Source organism: Octodon degus, unplaced genomic scaffold (assembly GCF_000260255.1).
Source record: "Octodon degus isolate 3935 unplaced genomic scaffold, OctDeg1.0 scaffold00077, whole genome shotgun sequence".
Taxonomy (NCBI): domain Eukaryota; kingdom Metazoa; phylum Chordata; class Mammalia; order Rodentia; family Octodontidae; genus Octodon; species Octodon degus.
Genome location: NW_004524653.1, coordinates 10,155,262 through 10,172,143, shown reverse-complemented (window position 1 = coordinate 10,172,143; position 16,882 = coordinate 10,155,262). Strand labels below are relative to the sequence as shown.

The 16,882-nt window shown below is 46.5% G+C and overlaps 1 protein-coding gene across 2 annotated transcripts in view; it reads left to right on the top strand.

Annotated features, from left to right (window-relative positions):
• The window catches only part of Eya2 (EYA transcriptional coactivator and phosphatase 2), a 241,229-nt gene that overhangs the window by 167,337 nt on the left and 57,010 nt on the right, over window positions 1-16,882 (top strand). For both annotated transcript variants that reach the window (XM_023720813.1, XM_004636067.2), the window contains exons 8-9: window positions 4,109-4,251; window positions 11,342-11,425. In XM_023720813.1, coding sequence (XP_023576581.1) covers window positions 4,109-4,251; window positions 11,342-11,425 — 227 coding nt within the window. The remainder of the gene's footprint in view (window positions 1-4,108; window positions 4,252-11,341; window positions 11,426-16,882) is intronic.

The window sequence follows — 16,882 nt, the reverse complement described above, 5'->3', positions numbered from 1 at the left end:
TTTCCCCCCCCCCGGTGGTACCGGGGATTGAACTCAGGACCCTGTGCTTGCCAGGCAGGTGCTTATTCTACTGAGCTATCTCCTCGGCCTGGAGATTATATTGATAAATACTATAGAAAGTATTTGACAAATCCATCATCTATTCCCAAACTCCAAACTAAAAGGAGATCATCAAGGGGAACCTCTTTTAGCAGAACAGCACGCGTTACAGGCTGAACGTTTGGCCTCCACCACCTCCCAGTCCGTAAGTGAAGCTCTAATCATCAGCGTGGCACTGTCGGGTGAGGGTGCAGTCGCTCAGGTAGCGCCCTGGGGAGAGGGATCGTTGCCTTTATGAGAAGAAAAGGGGGCGGGGAGGGCAGAGCGCAGTGTGATGCTCCAGCAAGAGCCGCCCATGCACAAGCCAAAGGGAGAGCCCTTGCAGGAATCGGATCAGCTGGCAACCTCATCTCGGGCTTTCAGCCTCCAGAAGCAGGAGAAATCAGCTTCTATTGTTTAAGCCATGCAGTCTGTGGTAGTTTTATTACAGAAGACCCAACAGACTACGTAGCCCCCAAAGCCCACAGCTACCTCCCAGGATTGAAACTAAGACCAAGAGGTCCACTTTGGACTTTTACATTATTCTAGAGGTTCTAGCTGACACAGTAAGACAAGGAAAAGAAACTAAAAGCATCTGTGTTTTTTTTTAAAAAGAATACTGTGTTGTCTCATCGGGATTCTCACTGGGAATCTTAAAAATGTGGAACCCATAGAACTGAGTGGAATGGTGTTTACCAGAGGCTGGGGTGGGGCTGGGGTGCCCCTAGGAAGATTTCAATCCAAAGATACAATATTTCTGTTTGCTAGGAGAAATAAATTGTAATATGGTAACTATAGTTAATAACAGTGTATGGAGTATTTGAAATTGCTAAGAAAGTAGGGTTTTTAATTTTAAACTTTTATTAGTACATGTTTGCTGTGCCTAGTGATGACATTCTTCATGAGGAGTTGGCACATGCACGTAACATGTGTTCAATCTTTTTATGTCGCCTTCATCTCCCTTCCCTGCCCTGCCTTGCACCCCTTGGTCCTTTTCCCATTGGCTGGAGATCTATCTCCCTGTTTCCTATCATCTCTCCTTTATTTTGCTCCTTAAATTACTTATACTTTGGGTTTCTCATACAAGAGAAGCCATGTGACAGTTACGCCTGTGTATCTGATTTATTTCACTTAACACTAGAGTCTCAAGGTGCATCCACTTCCTACCAGCGCCCCATGTTTATCCCGTGGCAGGGCAGCCCTCCACTGTGTATAAATACTGTATTTTGCCTATGCATTCATCTACTGGTGAACATAGCAGCCAATTCCAAGACCTAGGTGCTATGAGCTGAGCTATAGACATGAGGATGCCTGCATGGATCGCTGCAGTACTGTCTCTGGTTCTTCTTGGAATGTCGCAAACAGGTGCATAGCTGAGTCCAATTTCTACTTCTAGTTTTCTGAGAATCTCCATCATGTTGTACTAGTTTACATTCCCATCACAGTATAAAAGGATTTCATTTCCCCCACAGAAGAAAGTAGATTTTATGTGTTCTTCCCACAAAAAAGATAAATATATGAAATAATAGATATGCTAATTAATGTGATGTCAGCTGCTTCAGTGTACACATATATCAAAACATTGTGGGCCAGCGAGATAGCTTAGCGGGCTAAAGCGCCTGCTTAGGCAAGTGCAGGGACTGTGGTTCAATCCCCAGCACCACATGCTGCACCAGCCCCGCCCCCAGGACAGGCTGAGCTGTCCAGAGTGTGGGCATAGTGGCGCACACCTGTAATCCCAGCACTGGGGAGGCTGAAAAACAGAAGGATCACTATAAGTCTAAGTTGTGTAGTAAGACCCTGTAACAACCAAATACATTTTTTTAAAAAATGTTGTACACTACAAAAATATAGTTTTAATGGTCAATTTTTAAAACTCATTGTATCTGTCTTAACTGTCCTGTAGGGTTATTAAAGATTCCAAAAAACTATGTGCTTTGCAAATTAATAAGTGATGTGCAAATATAAGTAATGTTTATGGAAATATATTTAAGAACTCTCTTTAACTTAGATAATTAAATATACTTTTTATCTAAGGATGTAATTAGACTGACTGAATCTTTTTTATTTTCTTTCATGTTTCGTTTTGCTTTTTGCAGTCATGGTGATAGGCACCATGACATACGCTAGGCACCTGAGCTACCACTGACCTAGATCCCCAGGCCCCCAAATCTTTTATGCAATAAAAGAAGTAAAACTTCATGAAATAAAATGACATGACCAAGGATGTAGAAAATCTAATGGAGCTCATAAAAAAGCTACTAGAACTAAATAAAAGCTGCTAAAACTAAGACGTTCTAAATCACATCATTAGTAGAGTTGTGGGATATTGAATGAATATATAAAACTTTTATATCTGTGTACTAGCAACAAACAGTGAGATAGAATACATTTAAATGCCATTTACAATAGCATCAAAAAATATGAAATACATGGGGTTAAATCTGACAGAAGATATGTAAGATTTGTGCTGTATGAAAATTCCCAGCAGAGTCTGGGCATGGTGGCACATGGCTATAATCCCAGCACTTGGGAGGCTGAGGCAGGAAGATTGCTGTGAGTTTGAGGCCAGCCAGGGCTGCAAAGTGAGTTCATTCAAGGGCAGCCTGAACTGCATAATGAGACCTTGTCTCAAAAAGACAAAAAAAATTGGAAAATTGCCAACAGACGTTGGAAAGTCCAGTTAGAAATGGAGATACTGGCAGGTCGCAAAGGGATGAATTTTGATACACATTACCAGGACAGAATCTCGAGGCAGTTACTCTGACAGAGAAGCCAGACCTTTCACTGTGGGCTTTTCCCCTTTTGTAAATATTTGCCTGGACTTTTTTTTTTTTTTTTTGTGGAACTGAGGATTGAACTCAGACCCTTGTGCTTGCCAGGCAAGGGTTTATTATACTGAGCCATGTCCCCGGCCCCTGCCTGCACTTTAATGAGGGCAACAAATGTTCCCCAAGCTCCGATATCCTTAAATGACCAAGCAAGTCAGGGTGGACCTGAGTGTGTTGCTGTCCGTCCTCTGCAAGTTTAGAAGAAATTCCTTCTCCTAAAGAAACGCTCTGCTAGCTCACTGCTTGGGAATGCTGAGCTGTAAGACTGCTGGGGACTTGGAGAATTCTTAGCCATCCTGACAACTCAAAAATCACATCTTTTCTTATTATGTCCTTAGTCTGCTAAGAAGTTTTATAGCTATTAAATAAACAAAGCTGAGTCCCTAGGGTTTTGGAGGGAAATAGTCCTTCCTGCCTAGGAAAAAGACGCTGTCCTTTGCCAAGTACTTTTAGACAGAGGCATTTCGCCCCCAGGATCCCAAGACTGGAGATTATGACAGGCGAGGTGGAGGCTGCAGGATCCACTAGGGAGCTAGCACAAGCAATTGGACAGCAAGACAGTGGGAGGGGATGTCCTCAAAGCCTCCTCGCTGGTTCAGTTTTGTCACTCTTTGGTGACAAGATCAGGCCCAAATTTGGCACTAATCTGTAGGATATAGCGGTCACTCACTAAGCCTGAGTTCCCTCACTAGGTAAGCAGAGATGGTAACGTATAATAAAAAGCCATGTACTTAAACCAAGTATGGTAGTGCACGCCTGTAATCCCAGCACTGGGGAAGTTGAGGTAGCAGGATCGCCAGAAGCTCAAGGCCAGCCTCAATTACATAGCCAGACCCCGTCTCAAAATAGAAAAATAAAATAAAAATCCCTGTGTATAAATTTGTGTGCTTCACAAACAGCACAACTTTGATGGGGGCATCAGGGCCCAGAACAGGGAAAACGCTGTTCTGCTAACTAGGGGCAGCTAGGCAGTTGTCCAGGGACACCAGGGTTCTTACCCCATTGTCTGCTTTACACATGCATGTTGGATGATAACTCACAAATGAGTGTTCCAAATGAACAACTGAGGAGCAATTTCAGTCTATGATGCTGGCCTTGGGCCTCATGCTGAAGTCAGACAGGGCTGGTGTGACAGCTCCTGGAAGCAGACACCACCAGCCGAGATGCTGATTTGTCCGCTGTTCCCTTTCATGCTCCAGGTGACTACAACACACACAATGGACCCTCCACACCTGCCAAAGAGGGAGACACAGACAGGCCACACCGGGCCCCTGATGGGAAGCTCCGAGGCAGGACAAAGAGGAGCAGCGACCCATCCCCAGCGGGTGACAGTGAGATCGAGGTAATCCCAAGGGACTATGCTGATTGGTGAGCTCTCTGTCTGTGGTCAAGCAAGGAGGCTAGACCAGCGCTATGCATAAAGCATGGTCACCATGAAAGGAACCCTGGAAGGGAAAGTGGGGAAGAGTCAGCTTGGTCACACTGGAGCACTGCTGAGCGACAGGCCGCAGAGGGCAGCCCAGAGCCAGTAAGTACTGCGCACCTCAGGGCATGGCAGCATCGACATGCCCGGGGCACCGCTGGCCCCTCTCAAAGCACCCCACTCGGCAGATTCAGGGCAGGTTCAACAATTCCCTGTGGGGTGCTGACATCCTGGGTTGGAGTCCATACCAGTCTCTGGTAAAGGAAATGACTGGTAGGGGCCTTCAGCTGAGTTGTGTTATCACCTGTGGTGACGTGCCAGAGAGCCCATTGTGCTCTGTAAAATACAGCCAGATATGGTGGCATGCACCAGTAACCCAAACACTTGGGAGGCCAAGGCAAGAGGATCACCGTGAGTTCAAGGCCAGCCTGTGCTACATAATGCAATCCTCAAAACAAAAATGCAGATGCCAGGCCTCTTCCCCAAGTGAACGTCCTCTGGGAGTAGTTTTAAAAGTTAAACTTAGGCTGGCCAAATAGCTCAGCAGATTAAAGCGCCTGCAAGCAGGCACAGGGGCCAGGAGCTTGATCCCCAGGGTGCACTGAGACAGCAACTGGGCGTGGTGGCACACACCTGTAATCCCAGCTCTTGGGAGGCTGTAAACAGGCGGATCACTACAAGTCTTATCTAGTAGTGAGATCCTGAATACCCTGTAGACCCTTCCCTAAAAAAAAAAATCAAAAAAAAAAAGTTAAGCCTACCCACCCAGAGGCAGCCCAAATCCTTCATGGTTCTAGCACCTCGGGCAGTGGACATCCCTGGCACACCAAATCACATTGCGGAACTTGGCAAACCATCTGTCCTCTAACTGCACTCCAGGCCTAAGCAGGCTTGCTGAAGGGGTCTAGACACCCAGATTTTTAAAGCTCCTTGGCACATTCCAATGTGCAGTCCAGGCCGAGAGCAGCTGGCCTGATGAATGCTCTAATGTTTGTCATTTTAAAAAAGCAAATGTAGGGTGATGGGTTAGACACTAAATTCCCCCCCACAAAAGCAGCCTTCATGGGGAAAGATACCAGTGGGGACATGTGCACAATGGATGTCCAAACAGATATAAGTGACCATTATCCATCAAGGGAGGAAAATGAGCAAATTCATAATTCTGTATTTCTTCACAAAAAGAGGAGGCATTTGTGGGCCAGAGCGTACAGATAGTGCAGGCAAAGCCTAGGTCAAAGCCACCCAATTCAAGCATCATCACATCATCCTATTCATCACTCCTGCCAGTTCGTGTTGCAGCTACAAAGCTGAACAATGAGATCAAATACATGAAGAAATACTGTCTTCGGCATTGCTTCAAAGCCCATGAAATTTTGATTCTGCGCTCCCACTGGGATCAGGATGATAGGCAATCCCATCTTGTTACCAGCGTTTCTCCCTTCCCAGAAATTCATGAGGATCCCAGGATTCAAGCAATCTCAGAAAATGAAAGAGCTTCAGCAGTGCGATGCAGCTGCCTTCCTCTAGGTCAAAGCCCGCAGCAGTCCGTGAAAGTCCAACCGCTTGCTGGTTTCCATGTCAAGCACCAGCTGAGAACACTGGAGCCTTAGCGCCTTTGATGGAAAGCAGTAGAAACCAGTTCTGAGTACAAAAGTGAAACAGAGGAGAGGGCAGGGAGAGGCGCCCATGAGACCAGGCTAGAAAGGAGCACTGAAGGCAGTGCTGAGGAGTGTAGGGGCCTTCGAGGTGCCTGCCCAGCCAAAAAGCAAGCCATTGCGTATCCTGGGACCACTTTGCTCAGTGTCAGATTCAAGGGGACAGCACCAGGGCTAGCGAGATAGCTCAGCGGACTAACCCCTCTTAGGCAAGTGCAGAGACTGGGTTCAATCCCCAGCACCACATGCCACTCAAGCTCCACCCTCAGGTTCACTGAGCTGGCCACCGAGACCAGGCGTGATGGTGTGCACCTATAATCCCAGTGCTGGGGACTTGAAAACAGGAGGATCACTACAAGTCCAAGCTGTGTAGTGAGACCCTGTGCCAAATAGATTAAAAAAAAAAAAAAAAAAAAAGACAACAGCACCCCGTGGGCCTGGCACAGGTCCTGTGCCTACCCCCTGAGGGAAAGCTCAGCTGAGACATCCCCAGAAGTGAAAGAAATCAGGATGTTCTTATCAGAAGACAGGATAGATGCTGGGAGACCCGGGCCTCAGATGCCCACTACTGACATTTGGCATTTAGCCAGCACTCACTAGACCGGCTGCAGGTATTGGTGGCTGATGCAGACACTGGTCATCCTAGAAGGTATCATGTGCTTCAAGTGTCACACTTACTCTATGGCTGATCAACCTGCCAAAGTTCACCAACCACCTCTGCTACCCCAGGGCACTGCCGCAGAGCAAATGTTCCCACTGCTGCAAGGAACGTTCTCAGTCCAGGGCATTCAGCTCTTGCTTTTCCCTTGTTTTCAAGGTTGTTTGTTTGTTTCTTGGTTTGGGTTTTAACACAAAGCATCTCACTGTCCAGGTCAGCTTCAAAATCCTGGGCTCAAGCAGTGCTCCTGCCTCAGCCCTCAAGTGGTTGGGTGTGCAAGCATGCACCACCAAGCCCACCCTTACTCTTAAAGCTGCCCCTTCCCCAGGTCAAGGATACCCCATACAATTCCTCCGGTGGGCTGAGGCTTCTGCAAAAGGCAGGGAGAAAGGAACCGCCTTTGGGTTGTCTCTGCTCTCCCACATTCCTAAGGGTTTCTACCAGCTCGTTGAGTAGACAGCAATTAATATTTTAATTAATTAATATTTATTAAACATGCATTAATATTTTTGCCCCCCCAAAATGTAGTAGCCTATCATGGCTTCTGTCCCTGGTAGGAGACAGTGGGGCTGGAGAGACATTTTCCATGAGGCGGAGCAGGAGGCAGGAGTGCTGTGGCATGGAAGTCGGGGATTACAGGGCAGTGTGATTCTGGAAACATCTGCTTCTTGGCCCCAGAGTAAGTACCAGTGGGTGAGAATAGTGAGAAAGGTGTGAGTTGTGCTGCTCTTCTGGACTTAATGTCAGCAGGGCGGCTTTGCCGGGGTCGCACCTCTTAAGTCTTTCGCGGTTTTGTTAATGACCAAAGCCCGTGGGAGAGAAATCACATCCAAGTGGAAAGGAGGAAAATGTTGAGTGTGTATTAGTTAAAATCCTTCAGCTGAAGGTGCCAGAAACTGACTTGAGCTTGCTTAAGTGGAAAAGCAGAAATCAGTCTAAGAGACCAGGGACCCTGTGCTGCCCTCTTGGAACTCGAGGGCAGCACACAGCAGTGTCAAGCAGACGTCGGCCCGGGCCAGGGAGACCTGGCAGGGAGACACGTTTATGCCTTTCGTCCCCACACACCCCACCGTGCTCCCAGAGGAAACCAGAACCACCTTTGACCCTCTGGGTTTTTTTGTTGTTGTTGTTTTGTTTTTCTTTCTATATTTAGGACAGGGTCTACAGGGTCTCACAACATAGATCGGCCTCATAGTGATTCTCTAGTTTTCAGCATCCAAAGTGCTAGGATTACAGGCACACACCACTACGCCCAGTCTCATTCATTGTCTCAGCGCCCCCTGGAGGCGGGGCCAGCATGACATGGCGGGAATCGAACGCTGGCCGCTGTGCTCTGCCTACACTAGCACTTTAGTGTGCTGAGCTATCAGGCTGGCCCAACCCTCTGTTCTTCTCTCTTTATTATTTGGATTCTCTTCCCTTCAGATCACGTGGCCAAACTGGGCCACCAACAGCCCCCCAAAACAATGGCTTTCTTTCTAAGTTCCAATTTTAAGTTCTCCCCTAAAAGAGGACTCTGACCCACCTGGGGTTAGGAATGCACTCTGGTCCAAATTGTGGCAGCCTGGGGAGCAGGACCACCTGTAGAATGGCACCTGGAATGTGTCCCCTGTGAGTCAAGTTTTGAGGAGTAGAGGTGGGGAGGGGAAGGGCAGAGCCCCTGTTTTGAAGGGGAGGTAAGGGATAAGTGAATGGAGCCTGCCCTGAAATTTGAAAACATTCAGTTTTTTTTTTTTTTAATCCTATAGCTAGAATTTCTAAGTTAAACTGATCCAGCTCATGCAGTTTAGATAAATCAGAGTAACATATTGAACTACAGAAGTCCTCCTCAAAAGCAGTCATTTTCAAACATTTTTTATCAAGATGCATAATAAGAAGCACATTTAATATTGTGACCCAGTACATCCATGCATGTAACCATAACTGGACCAAAAAAAAAAAAAAAATCCATGAAACAACGTTCAGTTCTTGTAGTTGTTTCCAAAAGCTCTGTACTAGAGAGTCTGGGCTGCTGAAGTGCATTGTTCACTCTCTTCACTCCTCTTTATTTGTAAGGGCGTGACAAATGCGACTGTGCTGGTACAGTCACTGGCTTCTGAGGGCTCGAAGAGGGGGCAGGGCCGCTTCACTGTAGAAGAGCTGAGTAGGTGTATCTGCCTCCATCTCAGCACCAGCCCAGAGACGAAAAAAGGAAAAAGGTTCCTTTGTTCTTAAAAATAATGATTACCAGGAAGTGAGGAAAACCAACAGAATGGAAAAATAGAAGCCAAAGGGCTGGGGAGCTGGCTCAGAGGCTAGCTGACAAGAGCAGGTCCCAAGTTGGACCCCTGGCCCTGCATGCCTGGCTGGTCTGGAGCTGGGTGTGGTGGCACACACCTATAATCCCAGCACTCAGGAGGTTGAGACAGGAGGATCACTTTGAGTTTGAGTCCAGCCTTAGGGCTACAAAAGTGAGCATAAGCCCGGCCCAAAGTGTATGGCAAGACCTTGTCTCAAAAAAACCAACCAAACAAACAAACCAAAAAAAGCAAAGAGAAGAAAAATAGAAGCCAAAATAGATACACGGGCTAAATGAGAATTGAAGTAATTTAAAAAGAGAAAAGAACTTAGAAAAAAATCTGGTCTTATACAACTTGAATAAGGTTTTACACCTCTAAAATAAGAACTGGAGGCTATGGGGAAAAGAATATTCAAAAGAAAAATGTTACTGGTGATTTTTAAATGATGACACAGGCTGGAAGTGAAAGTGTAATAACAGAGAGCAGATAACCAGAGCACAGATCAAAAAGATGTAATTGCAGGGGGCCTGGCCCTAGCTCAGTCCTTTAAGTGGCTGCTTCCACAAAGCTGTCAGCCTCAGGTTGCTGGAGTTCGAACCTCACACCTCTCCCGCTGGCCAAAAGTGCCCTGAAGGCATTCGAGGAACAACAACAACAACAACAACAAAAAAACCCTTAAAAGGATGTAATTGCAGAAAGTATTATTTAGAAGGAGAAGCTATATCAATCTGAAAGGCTTAATTTAGCTATTAGAAAGTCCAGACCGAGAAAACAGTAAAACAGATAAATCAAACAATATTTAAAGATAAAAATAAAAAGTGTTCCAAGCTATAGGAAGATACAAGTCATTAGACTGAAAATACTCTACAGCACAAGTGAAAAAAGACCGCACCTAGGTGTGTCCTCGTGGGACCTGGGGACACCAGCTAAACCTCGACAAGGAAGAGAAGGCAAAAACTACGAGCACTGAGGATCCGTGAAACATCAGATCTCTCCTCCATGACCCACAATCCACAGAATTCTTTCGAAGATCTAGAGAGCGCTGTTTTCCAATTGGAAGCGGGTACCCAGAGAGACATAAGACAGTTACGCTAGCACACAGGCAAGAATTCAGGGAGATTGCTTTTCATGCACCCAGTTAGAAAAGGCAGTTTAAGGATATACTCAGAAAAAGTGGGGGATGGGAGGGAGAGGGAGAAGGAGGAAGAGGAGAAGAGAGGAGGAGGAGGGAAGGAGGAGCAGGACTTGAAGTCCAGGTAGGAGGAGATCCCGCTCAGAAATGCAGCTATACATTGGAGCATTCTACCACTGAGGATGAATATCTTTGATCCAGAGAATGTAGCCAAATTTGAGATTAAAATGAAGGCACATTTGCTAAACAAGAAAAAATAAATGCAATTACTAAACAACAATGTATCAGTTGCACCAGCCACATGTGGTTCATTTGCGAATGCACTGAGATGTGGCATTATTTTGATCAGGATAGAGTGTGGTAGAAGGAACACTTGTGTCCTTAGCGGTAGGGGCCTTCTCCTTAGAGGGGGTGTGGGGCTGTGACATTGGACACAGAGGGGATGGTGAAAGGTTAGTGTGTTGGGCTCTACAGTGCATAATCATAACTTGAAATCTTTTTTACTAAGTGACCAACTTTTAAATCAACATGTAGACAGAACACAGAAGCCATAATTATGGTTAGAAAACCCTGCATACAAACTAGTCTACCCCTATTGACAAGACAAAAATAAAGCTGAAACCAGTAGATGCCAGAGAGAGCGGGAGGAGGAGGGATTACCCCAGGTCTCCTGTTTCAGCCCAGGAAGAATTCCAAATCTGAGGGACGTGATAATAGAGGGGTTTGTATGTGTGAAAAAATGTACAGTTCCTGAGAAACAAGGGACGTCCTGTGAGCTAAACCTCGTCATTCAAACAGTCCAGTCAAATGATACTGTCAAGTTACTGGCAAATCAATGAGTGAAGAGCAATTTTGTGTTCTTTCGAGTTAGTAAAATAATTGCCAGACTTGCTACAAACAGAAATGGCTAGAAATAGCAGGGCTTATGGCAAGCAGTGAATTAAGGTGGTAGTATTTCATGTTGCCCAATGAGTTAGATGTCTTTTATTGTTGTTTTTGGCCTGGATGCCTCCTTTTCTGAGTTTTTATGTGGAAAGCAAAAGCAGGCTTCTTGGTTCTGGCATCTGCTGGGTTGATAGGAGCCCAGAACTTGGCCATGAGAATGCGCTTTCCACAGCTGAGGTTGGACGTGGATTCGCAAGGCCTCAGTGAGCCGCATGTTTTATAACTTAAAGATAATGTGTCTCAAGACTTCTTTTCCTCCGAGGGAATTAATTTCTGCAGACGTTAAGTCAGACGCAAGCGAGCCCACTTGTCTCCCTTCTCCTCCTCTCTTTCACCACAGCGCGTCTTCGTGTGGGACTTGGATGAGACAATAATTATTTTTCACTCCTTACTGACGGGGACGTTTGCATCCAGATACGGGAAGGTAAGCATCGTTGTTGTATCTTTCTCTTTTCTTTTTTTGCGTCGTGACTGTGGATCCAGCCAGTTTGGCCTGGGAATTGTGGGGGCAGATGATGAGGCAGCTTCTCCAATCAAAGCTGCCCCTTCCGATCATCCTGGGTTTGAGACGGCCTGTGGAATTTTCCCTGGACATGTGAAAATTTAATTAGCTTCTTCTGTTGTCTCCTATGCCTTTTCTTCTGACCCATGGAGCAGTGTAGTAGTTGGCAGCATCTAAACCCATCCGTCGTTTTCAGGGGTCTCCTGCCCATGAGGGCAAGGGTTCCCTGCGGCCAGAAGTGGTATTGCTGGCTAAACAAGAACAAAGTGGTTGTCTTCGTCCCTGTTATCTTAGCATCTGCAGCAAATAGTTTTTAACTTTCTTTCCACTTTTCTGAGACCAGGGGGAGGCTTTGTCCACTCCAGCATGGGCCTTAGTGACAGCTTTGCAAATTACATCCGGGAACTATCCAGTTAGAATGCTGGGCCAGTGTTATGGGCTGATCTGTGGTGAACACAAGGGATTAGATGCCACCTTCCTAGGACAGGAATCAACCCAAATGCTAAAGCCAAAATCTCACAGAATCTTGGCATTCCATCCCAAAGACTTTACAGAACACAGTGGATGCCCTAGATAGCTGCCATCTCTTTAGGGGGACACTTGGGGACAGAGAGTGGCACTTAAGAGGACGGCCTAGTGATCATCTGCTCAGAGGTGAGTGACCCCTGGGCAGCAGCTTCCATGCCCGGGTGGGAAGCCTGAGGCTTGCCAGCACCTGGAAAATATTGCTGCTGCTTTTTAGAGACCAGGAATATGATTTGACATCGCCTCATGGCTTTTCCAGCTGCCGGTGGTTTTTATGGGGGTCATAACAAGCTGGATGTGTAATTAGCAAGATAGATTTATTGTCTGCCATTTCGTTGTAAAGGATATAAAAATGGTGTTGGTGGTGTAGAAATCTCTCACCGCGTAGGAATGCCATTAATGTGTCTAGCAGGGCCTGTGGGGACCCCAGCGTGCATGTTTGGGCTGTGCGTGGCTGAGGGGAGAGCCACGCAGACTCCGGGGTAGGTGCAGCAGCTATCACTAGCAGGTGGGCTTCCCCAGGGGCCACCCAGCGCTCTGCCCACTAAATCAGGCTGTTCTATGCTTGTCCTGTCCACCCCGGGAAAGTCAACCTGCGGAGACTTGTTATTTTGTTATTATCCTTTGAGACAGCCACTTGTGAGGTTCTACAGCTCTGGGCAACAACTGACTTCTTATGTATCAGGTACGGCCTGGAACCCTGAATTTTACCTTTGTGTATGTGTCTTCCCATCACTCCTTAATCCAAGCTAGGGGTTCCCTCAGGAAAAGGACACAATCTAGAGCTCCTTACCAGTCCCCATGTCCCCAGCCCATGCCTTTTCTCATCACCAGTCACTGTTCTCCATCCTAGCCACTGTCACCTCAGCTTGGCTGCCTGCCTGGTCTCCCAGCTTTAGCTGCTGCCCCTTGAGGTGTTTGGTGGCATTACTGCACTGTTGACAAGTCACTGTGGCTTCCCCACGGCCAGACGTCACACCGGCCGGGTCACCTGCCCCCCCCGCCGCCCGCCCCATTTCCACTCCCTGTCCTGGGTCACTTGCTATTCTGAGCCAGCCGCATTCTGTCCCTTCTTAGCTGGGTTCCTCAGAGATAGATCCTGAGATGGTGAGTGGGCATGAGTGGCTTATTTGGCAGTTGAGCCCTGGAAGCCCAGGGTGAAGAGTAAGAAAGGGAGGCTGAGAAGGAAAGAGGTTTCCTATGGGCTGCATGAACAGTACTGTGGACAGTGGCACCTCACACAGGCTGTGTGGAACAGGCCTGGGAGCTGAGCAGCCCATAGCCTGAGGCACTGGGGTATTTATCCAACAGTCCCCTGCCATCCTGGGCTGAGGGCTTCTTCTGGGATACTTCCTGGCCTGGTCCCATGAAAGCCCTGAGGTAGGGAATCCCAGTACTCACTATAGAAGGTTTTATATGGACTGGAGTGAATGTAGCTGAGGAGACTTTGCAGTGACCTAGAACATTCTAGAATTTTTTTTTACCAGGGTTAAGTTGTACTTATTTTTCAAAACTTTCTCTCTTTCTTTGAGATAAGGTCTTGGCAATAACATAGAACATTCTAGAATTTTTTAACAGGGTTAAGTTGTACTTATTTTTCAAAGTTGTCTCTCTTTCTTTGAGATAAGGTCTTGCTATGTTGCCTAGGCTGCTCTCAAACTCATGAACTCAAGCAGTCCTCCAACTTCAGCTTCCCTGAGGAGCGGGGACTGTGGATGTTTATCACTATACCCAACTGTAGTTCTCATCTCTAATTCTCCTTCCTCCAAGAACCTTTAGTGAGCATTTCTTTCCACCCGAACTGCATCTCTCCCCATCGCTGTTCCGCACCATTTCCTTCCCCTGTAGATAAGAGGCACCACGAAGGCAAGAACTGTGACTATTTGTCCTCTCAGCCAAGCCAATGCAGGGGACAGAATTGCTCAATTGATATTTGTTGAATGAATGAATCAAAACAACCACTTAGAAGGGAAAGAAAGGTTCAGGAGGAGAGGGATTCTTCTATAGCCTGTTTTGTTCATTGCTTTATATGCAGTGAAGAGAATCATGCTTCCTCCTTAGTAGGTGTCAAGTAAATATTTGTTAAGCAAAGGAAGGAAAGAAGGAAAACAGTATCAAAACAGAAATTTCTCACTGGAGGCCCCCTGCCAAATCCAGCCTGCAGATATTTTTGTTTGGCCCCCAGGGTGTTTGAAAAATGTGAATTTGTCGCCAACATTTTAAGATCAGGAGATTGCTCAGACCAAAACAATCTAGATTTCCAGCTCTTCTTGAAAAATTAGGAAATCTGGCAGTCTACAGTTCTGTGTGGTGGCAATCAACAGGAGCTGGGCTGCGACTGCCCCCGTGAGGAGGGTCTCGTGTTCCTGGGTCCATCATGACCCCCTTCTGGCCCATTTACCTCGTGTATTGAAAGGAATCTCTGGTCCCACTGGCGTCCGAGCTTCAACATCTGTCCTTGAGTAGACAGACCCACAGAAGCCCAGAAGCGTAGTCTTCATACCTAGGAGAAACTGAGGCTCAGGAGCAGTGAGATGATCTGAGACAGAATGAGAGTCAGGCTCAGGCTCATCTGCTCTCCTGTGTTCTGTGGACATCATTATTTTTCTAGAATCTTTTAGTTTCTTCTTACAGCTCTTGAAGGAATATTTTAGTATTATTTATTAGCTAAATCCAGTAACCTTACGAGAAAGCCAAAACAATAAGACCCAAGTTGCCTTCACTCCCACTGACAGTCCAGATAGGAGCATGCAGGTTCCGAGGCTGCTGACCAGCACTCAGGACCGTGCTTCCTTCAGTCCTGTCCTCTGCTCTCCTCGAAGGTTACCCTCAGTGGCAAGATGAGTCACAGTTCACCCTGTATACCTATCCTAACCACTAAGAAGGGGAAACAGAAAGGAAAGTCATGTCTCTCTATTTTATTTTTGCTTTTTGTCCCTCTCTTTTAAGGGCCAGATCCAGAAGTTACGTATCACGTCTGCTCACATCCTGCTGGCTGGAATTGGTCATGTGATCATAACTAGCTGCAAGGGAGTCTGAAACATCATCTTCATTTGGGCACTAAGGTGCTCGATTAAAATGGACAAATTCTATTGCACAGAGGGGAGGAAAGGGAGAGTAGATAGTGGAGGACAATTTGTAGTTTCCATCCCAGAGTACTATACATTAAAAAGGAGAAGAAATAGAAAAGTGATGGGGGAATATAAAATCAGTTCTCTTTGTGAGGTTTGAAGACAAGTAACTAGATTTGTGACTGAAACTTCAAAGAGAGATCTGAGTTACACTTCTCAACCTTGAAGTCAGAGAAGCATCAAGAGCCTCTAGAAGCAGGACTGTGAGCCCTCTTTTGCAGAATAACTGAGGCCCAGAGAGATAATTATTCATCATAGAGCTAAAATTCGTGGTTTCAACTTCTAGTCACAGTTCTTTCTCTCTGTGTTTCTGCAGCATCTAGAACCATGTGAAGTTACAGAGTACCAAAGTCACAGGAGAAATTAATCAGATTGTGATACTTGAAAAACCCAGGGATGTCTGGGGTTCAGGTCTGGCTGGACCGAAGAGTTTCCCAGGTCATCCTGTACCCCTCAGCCAGATTTTCTCATATAGCCATTCCCTCTCAGTATTGCAACTCACGATGGAAGCTTCTGCTTCCAAAGAGCCTATACAGCTTCTAGACTAGGATAATTCATTATCCTAGATTAAATCACATGCCCATCCATACTACAACCTCTACAGCTTTAATTGACCAGCCTGGATCAAGAGCCTACTCTTGCCAGGTGCTGCAGTACATACCTATAAAAAAAAATCCTAGCTACTCGGGAGGCTGAGGCAGGAAGATCTCAAGTTCAAGACTAGCCTTGGCAATTTAGTGAGACTCAGAATAATAAAAATGCAAATAGAAATGCTAGGTATGTAACTTAGGGATGGAGCATTTGCCTAGCATACAGGAGGCCCTGGGTCCCATCCCTAGTGTTATAAAGAAGAGAGAAAAGGGGGGGATCCCTGTATGGAAGAAGTGGTAGAGGAGCAGGTCAGCTTCATCTCCACCAAAAGGACAGAGTGGAGAGGGGTGGTCCCTCAAGGAAACCCGAGTGCTCTTCTTAGAGGAGTGTAAAGGCCATAGGTGCTCAAGGACTTGGGGTCTAGAGGTCAAGACTGACTCTGTCCATCCATGCCAAGGACCAGAACCTCACTGTTTTCAACCACTGGGTGGAGCACTGGGCAGGAGGCAGAATTCACAGCAAGTATAGCTCTAGCAAGGGAGGATTTGCCGTTTACTTAGGGAAATCAGACCAAGAGAGCTAAAATGATTGAAGAATGATTCAAAACAGAGTGTTTGAATCTTAAAACAGAAACTGGGCTCTCTTCCTCTTCTAAGTCAGGGGATATACTGCCGGAAGCTCTCACCTCGTGACTTCCTTTCCATCTCCTCCTCCCCAGGGCTCAGAGCCAGAGCGCCCCTTTGGTTGCTGTATCTGCTAACATCTTGCAGATACATTAGAAATTCCCCAGTGAGCTGGCGCAACCAGCAGTCACACCTCCTTCCGCATTGCTCCTTCCTCCTCATGGTCTCCAATCTCTCGCTTTTCTAGTAAGGTGAGGCAAATACAAGGTAGTCAGGTGCATTTGCCTGTGAACAGGAATGGGTTGTACACCGGGTTAGTCAGCATTCTTCCCACAGTTCAGTAAGGCCACATCTTTCTTATGTTTTTCATTGCTGAGACAAAATATGGAACACACAGTAAAGGAGACTTGTTGATTTGGCTCACAGTTTGTAGAGGTTTCAGCCCAGTCAGCTGGCTCTAAGGCACATTTGGCCTGGCAGAGGGGCATCGCAGAGGAGAAATGGTCCAT